The sequence below is a fragment of the Penicillium argentinense genome, assembly GCF_028826775.1.
Source record: "Penicillium argentinense strain IBT 30761 chromosome Unknown utg000004l_segment0_segment0, whole genome shotgun sequence".
Lineage (NCBI taxonomy): Eukaryota > Fungi > Ascomycota > Eurotiomycetes > Eurotiales > Aspergillaceae > Penicillium > Penicillium argentinense.
In genome coordinates, this window is record NW_026622663.1 from 1,155,265 (window position 1) to 1,168,585 (window position 13,321).

Below are 13,321 nucleotides of genomic sequence, written 5' to 3' on the forward strand. Positions count from 1 at the left end.
ATGTTGATGATATTGATACATCTGACTCGGATAATCATTTCGGTCAAAGAAATTGGGTTGTACACGAATGTAATCGCAGTGTGCTATGTGACCTGCCTAGCCAGACAGTGCTTCTTGCAAGGGAGTAGCCAGTACAGCAATCCGATCACTTCTGTCCCGTCTTGGATTGCATGTCCCGCATTGCTGCTCTTGCACTGCGACTACCTCCCAATTTGGGCCCCTTCGGCGGCTCCACTTTGCTGTTGACGGGTTTGGTATTCGTGCGTTGTCGGCGTCGAGACTGGATGGCATCCATAAAATCACGTCGAAATTGCTCGGCGATCCGGTCATCTGCGGCTTGGTCGTCCGGTTGTGGCTCGTCTTCGAAGTCGTCATAGACATCCACTAGTGAATTGAGCTGTGATTAGTTGCTGTTTCGCAGAAACGATGATCACTGAAACTCGTTACACATACATTTGCTTTCCCGCAATACCTCCTCCACAAGTCGGTCTCGTTCCATATCAGCACTGGTGCGCCGCTTGTGATTGCGCCACGACTTGTCGCCTGTGTCTGGATGATCGGTTTGTGGTTCACCAGAAGCCGGCAAGATTTCATCTCCAACGAGTCGCCGAGTGGCTGCTTCCGTGCGCGCAATGTTGCGCAGTCTGGTTTCCTGTCCAAGGTCGATCTCTTGTAGTTTGCCGAGTGAAGCTGGTTCACGCTCTGGCTGGCCGGAGATTGACTGTCCTTCCGAGGTTTTTTGTATGATTGACTGCTTCTCCTCTTCATTCTCTGGAGGCGGGTTACGTCCATAACGTTTGGCCATTTCGGAATCTATGTAGGCCATCCTTATCTTATTAGTCCACATCGCACTGATATGTTGCTGTCGCGGGGAAGGGAGTCGTACATATGCCTGTCCACGTCCACCGCCTGACCAGAGTTACTCGTAAACCGATCACACATAGCCATCCCTTTTTCTTTCTCCGAATCCCCAGCTGGCGTCAACGCGTTCTGTTGAGTACCCGTATCCTCTTTGCCAGATCGCGATGTCGCGGTGAATCGGATCCCACCTTTCCGAGCAAGATTGGGTCGCCTACCGCGAACGACCTGGCTGACTTCCGTAGAATCATCGTCTTCTTGTTGGCTGGACTGTGGATCTTGCGCGCGCTGGTTCTTTTCACTGTTGTCGGGCATTCTTTCGCGGGAGGTATCTTCGTCGTCACGGTCCGTCCATCGTCGCATAAATTTACGTCGCTTCACGGGGCGAAAGAGAGCTTCAGGATTGATATCATCTTCGGGGTCCATCGTGAACTCGTGTCAGGGTGCGTTGGGGATAAAGTGAGGCAAAAAGAAAGTCGAGGCAGAGGTGAGGTCATCTGCCAAGCGGATCCAATCCGTCTCTCCGCCAAAAGCCAAAGCTGCTCCCGAACCGAAAAGACCGCTCTCCTCCCCCAACCCTCCCTTGGCCTCCGCGCATGGTTTCGGCTTGAATTGTCGACACCCCGGACCGACGCGTTCTCTCCGATTGCCTTTGATTGCTACACACTCCTGCGCTTTCACCATGAATCCTTCCAATCCGCCTCAAGCGGCCGAGTATGGTGGAGGTACGTTGCCTTGCGCGATGCGACACCCTTATTTCCTTTCCGTCTTCACGGGGCCTGAGCCTCCAATTGGGCCCCAAAATATCAGTCTTGAGTATCCGCTGACTTGTTCTGATAGATGAGGTATCTGCCATTGTGCTCGACCCTGGATATTCGACCACTCGCGCTGGCTTCGCTGGCGAAGACGCTCCCAAGTCGCTCATCCCAACATACTACGGCAAATACAACGCCGATGGCCAGGAAAAGCTGGTCTTCGGTGACGATATTTTCACCCCGCGTCCCGGCCTGTCCATCCACAACCCGGTCGGCAAGGATGGGATTGTTGAGGATTGGGATATGGCAGAGAAGGTTTGGGAATATTCCTTCACCTCGCGACTGACCGGCTCGAAACCTGGGAATCCCTTTCAAAACGGTCTGAACGACTTCTCCAACGACGAGCTTCCACAAGAGATGGAGGTTGAGACGGACGAGAAGCCTCTGTCCGATAGCCCATTGTTGATGTCCGAGCCTGGCTGGAACCCTGCCAAGGCGCGCGAGAAGACCATTGAGATCGCCATGGAGAAGTGGAACACCCCTGCTTTCTACCTGGCGCGCAATGGTGTCCTGGCATCGTAAGCTATACTCCTTAATAACGCAATGCAAAACTACGCTCCCTCGGGTTGCTAACGGATGAACAATCGCAGTTTCGCTGCCGGCAAAGCCTCCGCCCTCGTCATTGATATTGGCGCCTCCAACATCTCTATTACCCCAGTTCACGACGGAATGATCCTCAAGCGAGGTGTCCAGCATTCTCCGCTGGGTGGAGACTACATCTCTTCCCAAATCCGCGCCCTGTTCAAGAAGAATTCGCCGCAACCGATCACCATTACCCCCCACTACCTGATCAGCTCCAAGACGGCCGTCGAAGCCGGTCAGCCTCCTCAGGCCAATTACAAGACCTTCGCAGCGGACAAGGCACCTGACGCCTCGTATCGCGCTCTCCTCGAAGAGCGCACCCTTTCCGAGTTCAAGGAGTGTGTCGTTCAGGTTTGGCCCGGCCCCGGCAAACTCAGTGCGCCGGGCCCAACGGGTGTCCCGAATGAGGAGGCTGCTCGTAATTACCCCGGTCGGCCCTTCGAGTTCCCTGACGGCTACAACCAGAGCTTCAGTGTTGACCGCTTCCGTGTTGTGGAGTCCTTGTTCGATGCGAAGGCCGCCATTCCCGATCCTGACTCCCCTGTCCCCGCCCCGACACAGGCCCAGACGCTCCCGGAGATCATCAAGGCGTCTCTGGGTGGTGTCGATGTTGATATTCGCCCTCACCTGCTCTCCAATGTCGTCGTGACCGGTGCGTCGAGCTTACTCTACGGCTTTACCGAACGACTCAACGCCGAGCTCATGGCGCTGTTCCCCGGCCCAAGGGTGCGCATCTCGGCCCCCGGAAACACCGCAGAGCGTCGTTTCGGTTCTTGGATTGGTGGTAGCATCCTGGCTAGTCTGGGTACCTTCCACCAGATGTGGATCTCCAAGAAAGAGTACGAGGAGCACGGCCCGAGCATCGTAGAGAAGCGTTGCAAATGATCTATACTTCCTTTGTCTTTTATGTTTCTCTCGGGGGTTTCCGGGGCTTTGTGTGTTTCTTGGGCTCATGTGTTATGAAGTAGTCGATGGTTTGTTATGGCTTCATTCTGGGCGTTTTAACTACTTTGGCGCTTTTGCCAGGGCTTGAGTATGCGGCTTCGGCTCGGCCGCAAAGGTCTGAAAATGAACGCTAGATTATTATTTCTTCTCATCTTGGCCTTCTACCAGGTCTACTGTCTGATGAACGCGAGTGAATTGTGGTACTCTGTTTCTCCATCATAAGAAAAGAAATGGTATTGCATATAGTCTATATGCTTGAATCGAGCTCGCGGTGATCAAATGAGGCTGAAGTGGTTGGGTATATTGGGACGGAGCCAGCCATAAAAATTCGATTTGTGATAAGAATTGAGCCATACAGGCTGTAATGAGTAGTTATAGATTTTAAACATGTTTCAACTCCGGGAAATGCTTGGTGTTGTTTACCCAAACGCTTGGGTTTCAAGGTGAATATGCGCTGGTTGAGGGCCGTCGAATCAACGCGAATGATATAGAGAAGGTGAGATGGAGATTAGTGAGCACATTCAACTGTCTCGGGTCTGTATTCTGTAGCAAGAGATGGAATCGATGCAGGTGTCGGAGGCGGTACAGCTGGCAAGGCTGTAATGATCGAACCGGCATCACCTCCAAAATCATGGATTGATTCAGCTCCTGGACTCTGCGTTTCATTCACCTCTTCGTCCAAAGTCATCTGGACAGACAGAACATGGATCCGAGGTGATATCTCAGGTCGTTGTTTGAATGAATACGTGTTCAAGAACTCCGGCTCTTGTACCCATGACATCTGTCTTTCCAGGACTGCGCCTGACAACCCCGATCTCTTTCCGGGACGCACGTGCAATTTCTCAGAGGACTTGGCTCGGAATATACTGCTGGGCCATTCCTTCGTCTTTGTGAGGGACTGACCACAGCAGTTGGCTTTATGAGCAATCGTGTCCCAGGCCTCGACCACTCGGTCTGTCTTGAGGAACAGGGAGATCTGATCTTTCATGGTCTCGGGTCCATTCAACGGTCGCTGCACGTTCTGCTGTTGAGACTGAGTGGGTGATTTGGCCATTCCTTGTTGCGTTCGAGGACGACCATTGGCCCATAGAGTTTTCAGTTGCTCGATAGAGGCGCTCCGAGATTTAAGAGTTCGGGCTGGCGCTGTAGATGGTCTTTGCGGCGCACTATCGAGTTTTTCACTGACAGAGCGTTTTGGTAGGAAGGGCTTGGAGAGCTTCCTGCTCAGTCGTTCTGGCATTGGAGGCGGAGTTCCAGTATCAGTGCCTGCCTGCGCCTGTGCCGCCAGTGCACTGCATGACTTGGCTCGATTGAGGGACTTCGGCAGGGTCGAATCTCTCTTGGTAGTCTTTTCATTTTCGGGTTCATTGTCTGTCTTTTCGGCAGCAGGCGTCGCAACCTTCCGAGAGGCTGAGCTAAGCTTGGGCTTCAATGATGGATCACGAGGGAGCGGTTTGTTGGATGCTGGACTCTTCGCGAAAAGCCTCTGTCTGACAGAATTGGTTCGGCCAACTCCATGAGCAGATTTGAGGGATGCCCGCTGGTATCCAGTTAGAACCATGAATAGAAATGATACCAGGTGGTGCTAGGTGAGGCTAGGTGATATGGGACTTACCAGGTCTTTCCGACTCGCTACGCCAACCCGTCGTTGCATCTCGGTGACCGCGAATGCGAGTTGTCCAAGCGCCTTTTGGAGAGCTGCACCACGCCGACGTAGTTTTGATAAAGCTATTATCCAACCCTCCATGTTCTCCATCATGGCCTTGTAGAAGGCCCTGAGGCTATCTGACTGGAAGCAGCCTTGATCTGAGAGTTGGAGCAGGTAATGCCACAGAGCCGCCATTGCCTCTTTACCCTTTCTCAGGTCTTTGATGGCATCGGTAATGGCTAATGTAAACCGGTCAACGGAGTGCTCAATCTGGTCATTGTAGGCCACCAGGGCCAGGCGGAAATTCCGATCTGCCAACATCTCATCGAACACATCCAGATTGCCAAGTGGAAGACTCAAGTATTGAATCCGGGTGCGAACATCCAGGTGGATAATAAGGAAGTCTTCGGTGGTTCTCTGTAAAAACCCGTCTAGCTCATCCACATGGCTCTGGAGAATTTTCATGACTTCTTGGTCTGATTTCGCCAACCGCTTGGCTAGTAGATGGACACCAAAAACCATCTGGGAAACCAGCTTCCAGAATGGATGGTACCTATACCCCCGATGTTAATTTCTATGCGGTTGTCGCCAGAAAACAAAGGTCAACGCTTACTTCTCCGAGGCTCTTTGGTGCCATTTTCGACCGCAAAGTCGCTCATATTCATCGTTCTCTAGTAAGTCTCGACGGCGAGTTTGTGCGTCGATGTCCACCACCCACTCGTTCGCTGAATTGTCGGTTGCTTCGAGAATCGATTCTTGAAAGGGACCTTGAAGCTGAGCGATCGGGTGACTCGGATATATTTTGGATTCCCGTACGGGCCTTGTGGAACAGTCCGGCTGTTTCTCGCGAGCCACTGCACCAGGAACCGGCGTAACGGTTTCCGGACTTTGGGCTGCCATCAGACTAGCGCTTCGCAGGCTGGAGTTCCTCCAATACAATGCGTGATATATTCTCCAGGTCGGCACGAGGGCGATCCACGAACGGTTCGATGAAGTATATAATCATCAACAAATCGAGGGTTGCAAATCCGCCTTTCTCGGTATACGCTCATGACAAACTGGATCAGCGCTGGTACGGAATATGCCAATCAAAGTTCATGCCAGCATCCATGGGGGAACGGTCGCGTATAAAATCACAATCGGGGCTGAGCTTTCGGGGTGTGGTTCATGGTTCTCGAGGGTCGATTGTTTGTTGGCTGGGGAGGGGAGCGGGATGGCTGGAGTATGAATCAACATGCAAGGCCCTTTTTGCGACACCATTTTGGGACCCATACCTGATTCACAGACAGGGGAAGGCGAGGACAACAAATTGAGACATGACGAGCAAAGGTCCTCGAGGATAAAAGAGCGCGAGTGGCGGGGAGACACGCCGTGTTTCAATGGCCGAGCCTCCAAATTGGAAATTAGATTAAGAAAACTGTTGGGAGGAACCGTGGTTCTTGCGGTTTGAAACGTCTGGGGAACAAAGGGAAAAAGTACGGAGATGCCAGGAGGAAAGTGGAATCGCTTTCCATCGTCATAGAGTGGTTCATTATATTATTTTACTCGTAGTTTTATTTTATATTTTTTTTATTTTTTATTTTTTTTTTTTCCGCGGTCTCGTTTTGTTGCAGGCTCCACCAAAGGGGGAAGATGACACTGGCGCGGTTCCGTGGGTCGGCCTCGCGACACAAATGACAAATGCCAGGCACTCACGATCGGGTTTTCCACGCAAACCAGCTTGACGATCAGACTGTGCCATGTAGCGACAATAGTGCACGAGTGGGAACCACGAGTCCAAGGCTGAAGGAACCCCCCTAACCGGTTCACAGACTGGCGATCGCCATTTGGCCCCCCCCACCGAAGGGGCGCGCGAGGCCTGCGACAAGAACCGACCGTGTTCTGGCCAGCCCGTGGGCCAGTGGGAACTGCCATGGCGGGACAAAGGCACCGGTTTTCAATGACGATCGGCGCTCTGTTGGACTGCACACTCTGGAAGCTTGCCTCAACCGTCCATTCATTCCGGCACTAAGGGCCTTTGACTATCCGTGCCTGTCTGGCTAGTATTATTCTGGTCCTCCGCAAAGACGGGGTCCCAGAAGTTCGTCGGCAGTGAAAGATCGAGGAACTCCCCAAAGAGCGTATCGATATCCGCAAATCCATGCGTCGGCGCATCGAGGTCGTGATCATGCACTGATGGAAGCGGGTTGGCCATCGACGAGGTTTCGGGGCCTATGAGGGGCACGGGGGCCGCGAAGGGCATGCCCGAATCCATCTCGATGGGCCTTGGGGCCGGAACAACATCATGCGTGTTCGTAGAGAAAGCGGCCGGCTCTGCCTCGGCGGGGCCTGCACGGACAATGGGCGGTGCATGGGGTACGTCTGCAGGTTGTGGGTGATGCTCGTGGTCGACCTGGTGCAAGGCCTTTCGCCCCAAACGCGCCATGGCCTCTGCGGAGTACCATGAGAGGCTGAGATTCTCAAGTAGAGTGCAGCATGCTTCGAGGCTGGCTTTGGCCCGATCAAAATGTGTAATCAGCTTGCTGGAGCGAAGCTGTCGGTAAGAGACACCCATTGATAGTGAAATGGCGTATGGCACGATGGGGTGAGGTGGCAGTCGGTCGCCACATTCCACGGCGACGATAGAATGAATTCGAACTGCGGCCAGTCCTTGTCGGATAGATGAGACACGGGTCCCATCGAGGCTCTCGGTTAGCTTATAACGGCAGGACAGGATGGCAACGCAGTGATAATATAGTTCTAGAAAGCCTGCATGTACATTGTCTTGTTAATAAATTGTGGCCAGGAAAAGAAGACGAAAAGCATCCAGGATATACAGAAAAAGAAAAAGTAAAACATACCTAAAGTCGCAAAATCGACATCTCCATTAGTATTAGCCTCTACAATATCTTCAAAGGCGGGAAACCCATCCTCCCAGCCGCTGGTGATCCCAGCAGATGGCCGATAGAAGGAGATGACGGTTGCAAGCAAATCCGAAATTGCCAGCCAAACTGCAAATGCGCCTCGCGTCTCCGGCACCTTCGTGTCGAATTTGGCAATGCCAATATCACGATCAGCCAGCAAGACCGGACGACCACCGATGCTTGCATGCATCTTGTCGAGTGTCCACAGGCACCAGAATAGTCTGGTGAGGGGGTCTGCAGATGTTCGGCCCGGCCGGTCGAGATGCAAACCCACCGTTTGAGCTTGGTGTATCGCTTGGCACAGATGTAGGGACGCAGCCTCGGCTCCTTCATGGCCCTCGCAATGCAGCGACATCAAGGCCAGCACCCGGATACGAGTCACGCGGTCTGGCTCTAATTCTGCATCCATTGCTGGTGCGAGGCCGTTGTAGATCTCGGAGCAGAATTGGCGCGAGCTTAGAACTGGGCCTTCCTCTTCTAGACGAAGGAAGGGACTGGCCGAGGGGGCTTTGGCTGCAACGAGGCAGATAGCTCGATCCAGGAATACTGACGAGGATGCGTTCGCATGTGAGCTTTTCAGTCTTTCGATGTCTAAGAGCGGCACGATCGAATGGATCTTCTTGATATATATTGCCGTGAGCTTCTCTCGTGTCGATACGGGAAGTTCATTGCAAGACTGGACTGCGGATGCATATCTTTGCTGAAGCATAGACGTGACTGTTTGACGGTCGAGGATCGGGTGTGGCGCCGAAATAGACAGAGATTCCGAGCCAGTCGTCTGCCGTCTGTCAGGCTTGACAGTATCATCTTGCAGGGCGGAAGAGTTGATCCATAGTCCAACCCGATCCCGGAGAGGGCTGTGTGCCGAAGCATCGAGTCTCTCTCGAATCACGGCTTCCGGGTTCAGGTCGCCCACGAATCTCTCTGTGCTCGGAAATGACGACAATGCTGGTTCCTCGGATGTCGTCCTCGCCCGGGGGGCAGGACCAGAGATTTGAGAGCGCTGGCGATCCGCATCACCGGCATCGCCATTCCATGCGTGCGCTCTGATTTTTCGCGGCGGCTGAGCTGGTTCGTCAGGGGGCTCCGCGCTTGCAGTCAAGTGTCGACACCGTTTCTAGGGGCTCATTCAGCACTGGCTCTGCAACTCGAGCGATCCGCCCCCTCGCCATGTTCGGGTCGTCGTTCACCCACCTTGCGCCGTTGACAGGCGGGACACGCTCGTAGCGCGCGTGTCCTACTCCTCGACTGAGGGGTATCGGCGAGCCAAGTGAGCTCCATTGGTGAACTTACATCGGACCATAGGCTGTTCAAAGTGAAGGGTGCGGTCCCAATTGGAAGGGATTTGCTTGGAGCCTCTTGACGTCTATCGATAAGTGGAGCCCGTTGTAGCACTACCCTAACACTTTGAAGGTACGCAGGAGTTTTGATCCGAACCCTCAAATAAATATAGCAGATCATACATCATACCAACCACATCCTCACTGTTTCTACATCAGGTTCCCAAGAGCGACACCGACTGAAGGAAAGAAAAAACAAATGGGGGGTGGGGGGGGAACAATAGAACTGGCTCCATACTTGACCTACACGCCCCAAAAAGCATCCGAGAGAAGTTCAATTTGAAGTCATAGAGGGGGTATGATAGGGGACAAGTGATCGAAGAGTAGATATGCCACCCCGAAAAGAATTGGCTGTTGAGTTGGTCTAGGTTACTGCCTCACCCAAGCATAATAATATCTTGTGCTTTCAACGATAAGCACCATAACGCCCAGAGTTGCTTCCAGCTGGGAGTAAAACTTTCCGCGAACCTACAGGAGATAATGAAAGTTCCATTCCAAGAATTTGATTGAGTATCAAAGATCCCGTGCATCCGGTACCGACATTTCAAACGCCCGAAGTCGCCGATTAAGCTACAGTGAAAATAGCCCCAGATTTAAATAACCAGACAAAAATCAGATCCGATCCTTTAACCTGCACTCCCTTGGGTTCGGACTGCACAGCATTAATAAGTCCCCCGAGGTGGATCACTCTTCTCTGCCTCAACCAAAGCTTCGAGAGCGTCGTCATCATCAAACTCATCCTTTGCTTGTTCTTTCTCGAGAGTGCACTTGGTATCGGTACCAGAGGTCTTTGTTGTCGTCGGGGGCACATTAGCTAGCGTCGAGGAATTTTCCTTGTCTGATGTGGGAGGAGAGGCCACCAGGGCCGTCTTTGGTGTCGGCACCAAAGTCCAGTCAATAACCCCTTCATCACCATAGCGGGAGGCAAGCCATTCATTGCACTTCAAGAAGTGACCATTTCCAAACTAGAATAGATCTCATTAGCCCGCATTCCTAGGAATTACAGTTCTTCATTTGATCCAAAAAGCATCAATGAGAGAGAATATCCCACGGGAATAGATGAACTTACAAAGCCTCCGTGAGCACTCAGCGGACTGGGATGCTTCGACTGCAACACGTAGTGCTTTTGCCGATTGACCTTCGCTACGCGGGTCCCAGCAGGATTACCCCAGGCCAGAAACACCACGCCATTGGTGCGCACTCGCGCAACAAGATCAATCGCCTTTTGGGTAAATCGCTCCCATCCCTTATTCGAGTGGCTATTGGCCTGATGCGCCCGTACAGTCAGGCAGGTGTTGAGCATCAGAACTCCCCGCTCTGCCCATGGAATTAAAAGACCTCCATTGTTGGGCGGCAACTTGAAATCTGGGTACTCCTTCTGAATCTCCTTGTAGATATTCACCAGGGACGGCGGGGCTCGGGTCGGCGGTCGCACGGAGAACGCCAAACCATGAGCTTGGTTGTCGTTGTGGTACGGATCCTGACCAATGATCACGACCTTGACTTTGTGCAGAGGGGTGTGTCGGGACCTAGGAAGTTTTCATGAGCTTCAAAATACAGCAGGAGAGTTTTGAGAAGATGGTCCTACCATGAATAGACGTCCTCTTCTGGGGGGAATATCTTGGCCTTGGAGTCCTTCTCCTTCTTAAGGAAACGCTTGAGGTTCAGGAACTCGGTGGTCACCACTTCGTCCTTGAGATGGGCAAGCCAGCTGTCGTCCAGAGTATTGATCTCCAATTGCAGCAGGTCTCTCTGCTCGGGAGTGAGGGACGCCACCCACTTCTCCTTGTTGAACGAGGTGAGCCGAGAGGGCGAGTTCGCAGTTTGTGTCGTCAAAGCTTTCGGCTTGGGAGCTCCAAAGAACGAGGTGATGCTTCCACCCTTAGGTTTCTTGGTGTCGGCAGCCGCACCAGAGAGATGATCAGCATTGCGTTTTAAGCCCGAGCTAACCATGATGGCGGAAGTAGAAAGGCGTCGAGGCAATTGGAACCGTGAGAGCATGCAAGAGGATGCGAATACACCAGGTAGCGAATTCGCCAGGTAATAGACTCCAGGGGCCGTGACTTGGCTAGGCTGAGGCACCTGCGATGGCGAGCCGCAGTGATCGACGCGCCCGCACGCGACTCGACCCGCGGACGCGTCGTGGAGAAGGGCTGACTAAATTCGATCCATCACCTTGGGTTGTACATGGGAGCCCCGTATTGCAATACTCTTCGCGCTCTATATAAAAACTTTACCAGGAAAATGCGCCATCAATTGGTGGGTATTTCGAGTTCAAATTCGGCTGGTATTTCCTACGGCCAGCACGCAGTACTAGTTATTTATGACGGACCAACAGGAAGTATTGGCGTGGCACCAAGGAAAGTCAACATCTCAAATTGGTGATACAGACACTATAATTGCAAAATAAAATTTCGATTCCACCAAGAGCTTACAGCTCATCGTGGGACTCCTCAGAAGGAGCAGGAGTCTCCGCAGCCTGGGAGGCGGAAGAGGTGACATCGCCGCCCTGCTCAGGCTTCTTCGCACCTTCGGCCAGGCCATCGACCTCGTATTTGCCGTTCTCCTTGATGAAGGCAACAAGATCTTCCACGGTGCGAGAGCCCTGGTATTCAACGGGCTCGTCCTTCTTGCCGGCCGGGTAAAGCTTGATGGTGGGAAAGCCGGTGATGGAGTCGGGCACATCGTTGGCGGTGGCATCAATCTTGGCGACGACGACCTTTTCCTTGAACTCAGGAACATCGGCATACAGAGCAGCGAGCTCCTCGTACTTGGGGGCAAGACTGGAATGCTCAGTTAGTCGATGGTAAGAAAGAGTGGCCTGATCACGGGAAACACTTACGCCTTGCAGTGACCGCACCAGGGGGCGTAGAACTCAACAAGAACATCCTTCTCGTTGTCAATGACAACCTCCTGGTAGTTGCGGCCGACAACAACGGTGACAGAGCCCTCTTGGGTCTCAGGAATGGGCTCAGACTTGATGCTGGGGTCGACCTTGCCGTCCAGGACGTTCTTGATGAACTTGCCGACATCCTTGGCGTCAAGCTTCTTAGACTGATCGTAAGGGTACTTGGCGTTCTTGGTGGTCTCCTGGATGGCGAAGGCGGGGAACTTCTCAGGCTCCAGGTTGAGGTTGCTGGCGTGGGCGCCGAACAGCTTAGCGTCAAGGGTCACGATGTTGATGTCACCACGGTGCTTCTCAGCAATGGGGCGGAAGTCCTCAGCGAATTTCTCACGCTCCTCAGCGGTCTCGGCGAAGATGTACGCCAGAGGGATACCTGCCTGTTGTTCAACATTAGTATGAGGTTCGTTTTCGCATCTCCCTTCCCCAATTCAGGATAATTTGTTCACGTACCGCCATGTACTTGGAGTAGGTCTCGGGGCCAAGCTCGCCAACCAGAGGGGTGCTGGCAGTCTTAACCCACTTCAGGATGGACTCTTCATCGAGCTTGCCATCGTAGACAGCCTTCTTCTCATCGAAGTCCTTGTAGAGAACAATCGAGGGCTGCTTGGCGCCCTCGGCCTTGGCCAGAGCGGCGTCGTTGGAGGCGGCGAACAGGTAGTTGTCACGCTGAGCTTCGGCGAACGCGGTGAAGCTCTTGTTGGCGGTCTTATCATCCGAGCCAACGTAGCCGATGATAACAATCTTGTCCAGGGTCTTAAATTCCTCCAGGTTCTCTTCGGTGACGATGGAAACGGCGGGCATCGACTGCTTCGTCATGTACGAGACAATCCTAACAAACAAACAAACAAACACGGTCAGCGGCCACGCGATCTCACGGACGCACTGTGTGGAACGACAGTAGGCCGCCCGGAAGAGGATAACTTACGAGTCGGTCTGACGCGCACCGCCATAGGGCTTGTGCGAATCGGCGCCACGGAAGACCTTCAGGGTCGGGTATCCATCGACGTCGTAGGTGCGGCACAGGTCCTCTTCTTCGGTGCAATCCACCTTCACCAGAGGGATGTTCTTGCTCTTGAGCTCAGTGGCAGCCTCCTCATACTTAGGAGCCAGAGCCTTGCAGTGACCGCACCACGGCGCAAAGAACTCGGCCAGAACCAAGTCGTGCTCCTTCACAAAGTCATCGAAGGTGTCCTTGGTCAATGAGATGACATTGGAGTCGGCGGCATCAGCCGCAGGCTCCGCAGCGGAGACAGCTGCAGAAGCTCCCAAGAGGCTCAGAACCAGAGGAGCGAACGACCGCATGATGATGGAACAGGAAAGTAGAG

General features: G+C 53.2%; 6 protein-coding genes across 6 annotated transcripts; 1 reads left to right on the forward strand and 5 right to left on the reverse strand.

The window, feature by feature from the left end:
* Positions 1-145: 145 nt before the first annotated feature.
* Positions 146-1,284, reverse strand: N7532_003377 (telomere length and silencing 1 family protein; the record flags this gene model as incomplete). Its single annotated transcript, XM_056615871.1, has 3 exons — positions 146-384; positions 454-827; positions 887-1,284. 3 exons carry the CDS (start codon positions 1,282-1,284, stop codon positions 146-148), a joined length of 1,011 nt encoding a protein of 336 aa, XP_056476228.1.
* A 256-nt stretch (positions 1,285-1,540) lies between these two features.
* N7532_003378 (actin family protein) lies at positions 1,541-3,140 on the forward strand (the record flags this gene model as incomplete). The annotated part of the gene is made up of 3 exons (XM_056615872.1): positions 1,541-1,583; positions 1,699-2,191; positions 2,264-3,140. The coding sequence occupies 3 exons, from the start codon at positions 1,541-1,543 to the stop codon at positions 3,138-3,140; spliced, it is 1,413 nt and encodes a 470-aa protein (XP_056476229.1).
* A 568-nt stretch (positions 3,141-3,708) lies between these two features.
* N7532_003379 (uncharacterized protein) lies at positions 3,709-5,748 on the reverse strand (the record flags this gene model as incomplete). The annotated part of the gene is made up of 3 exons (XM_056615873.1): positions 3,709-4,740; positions 4,816-5,401; positions 5,462-5,748. The coding sequence occupies 3 exons, from the start codon at positions 5,746-5,748 to the stop codon at positions 3,709-3,711; spliced, it is 1,905 nt and encodes a 634-aa protein (XP_056476230.1).
* Positions 5,749-6,844: 1,096 nt separating this feature from the next.
* Positions 6,845-9,032, reverse strand: N7532_003380 (transcription factor domain-containing protein; the record flags this gene model as incomplete). Its single annotated transcript, XM_056615874.1, has 3 exons — positions 6,845-7,596; positions 7,689-8,868; positions 8,946-9,032. The coding sequence occupies 3 exons, from the start codon at positions 9,030-9,032 to the stop codon at positions 6,845-6,847; spliced, it is 2,019 nt and encodes a 672-aa protein (XP_056476231.1).
* A 721-nt stretch (positions 9,033-9,753) lies between these two features.
* N7532_003381 (uracil-DNA glycosylase) lies at positions 9,754-11,044 on the reverse strand (the record flags this gene model as incomplete). Its single annotated transcript, XM_056615875.1, has 3 exons — positions 9,754-10,056; positions 10,161-10,620; positions 10,680-11,044. 3 exons carry the CDS (start codon positions 11,042-11,044, stop codon positions 9,754-9,756), a joined length of 1,128 nt encoding a protein of 375 aa, XP_056476232.1.
* A 478-nt stretch (positions 11,045-11,522) lies between these two features.
* Positions 11,523-13,298, reverse strand: pdiA (protein disulfide isomerase PDI1; the record flags this gene model as incomplete). The annotated part of the gene is made up of 4 exons (XM_056615876.1): positions 11,523-11,874; positions 11,934-12,373; positions 12,447-12,825; positions 12,922-13,298. 4 exons carry the CDS (start codon positions 13,296-13,298, stop codon positions 11,523-11,525), a joined length of 1,548 nt encoding a protein of 515 aa, XP_056476233.1.
* Between the last annotated feature and the right edge of the window lie 23 nt (positions 13,299-13,321).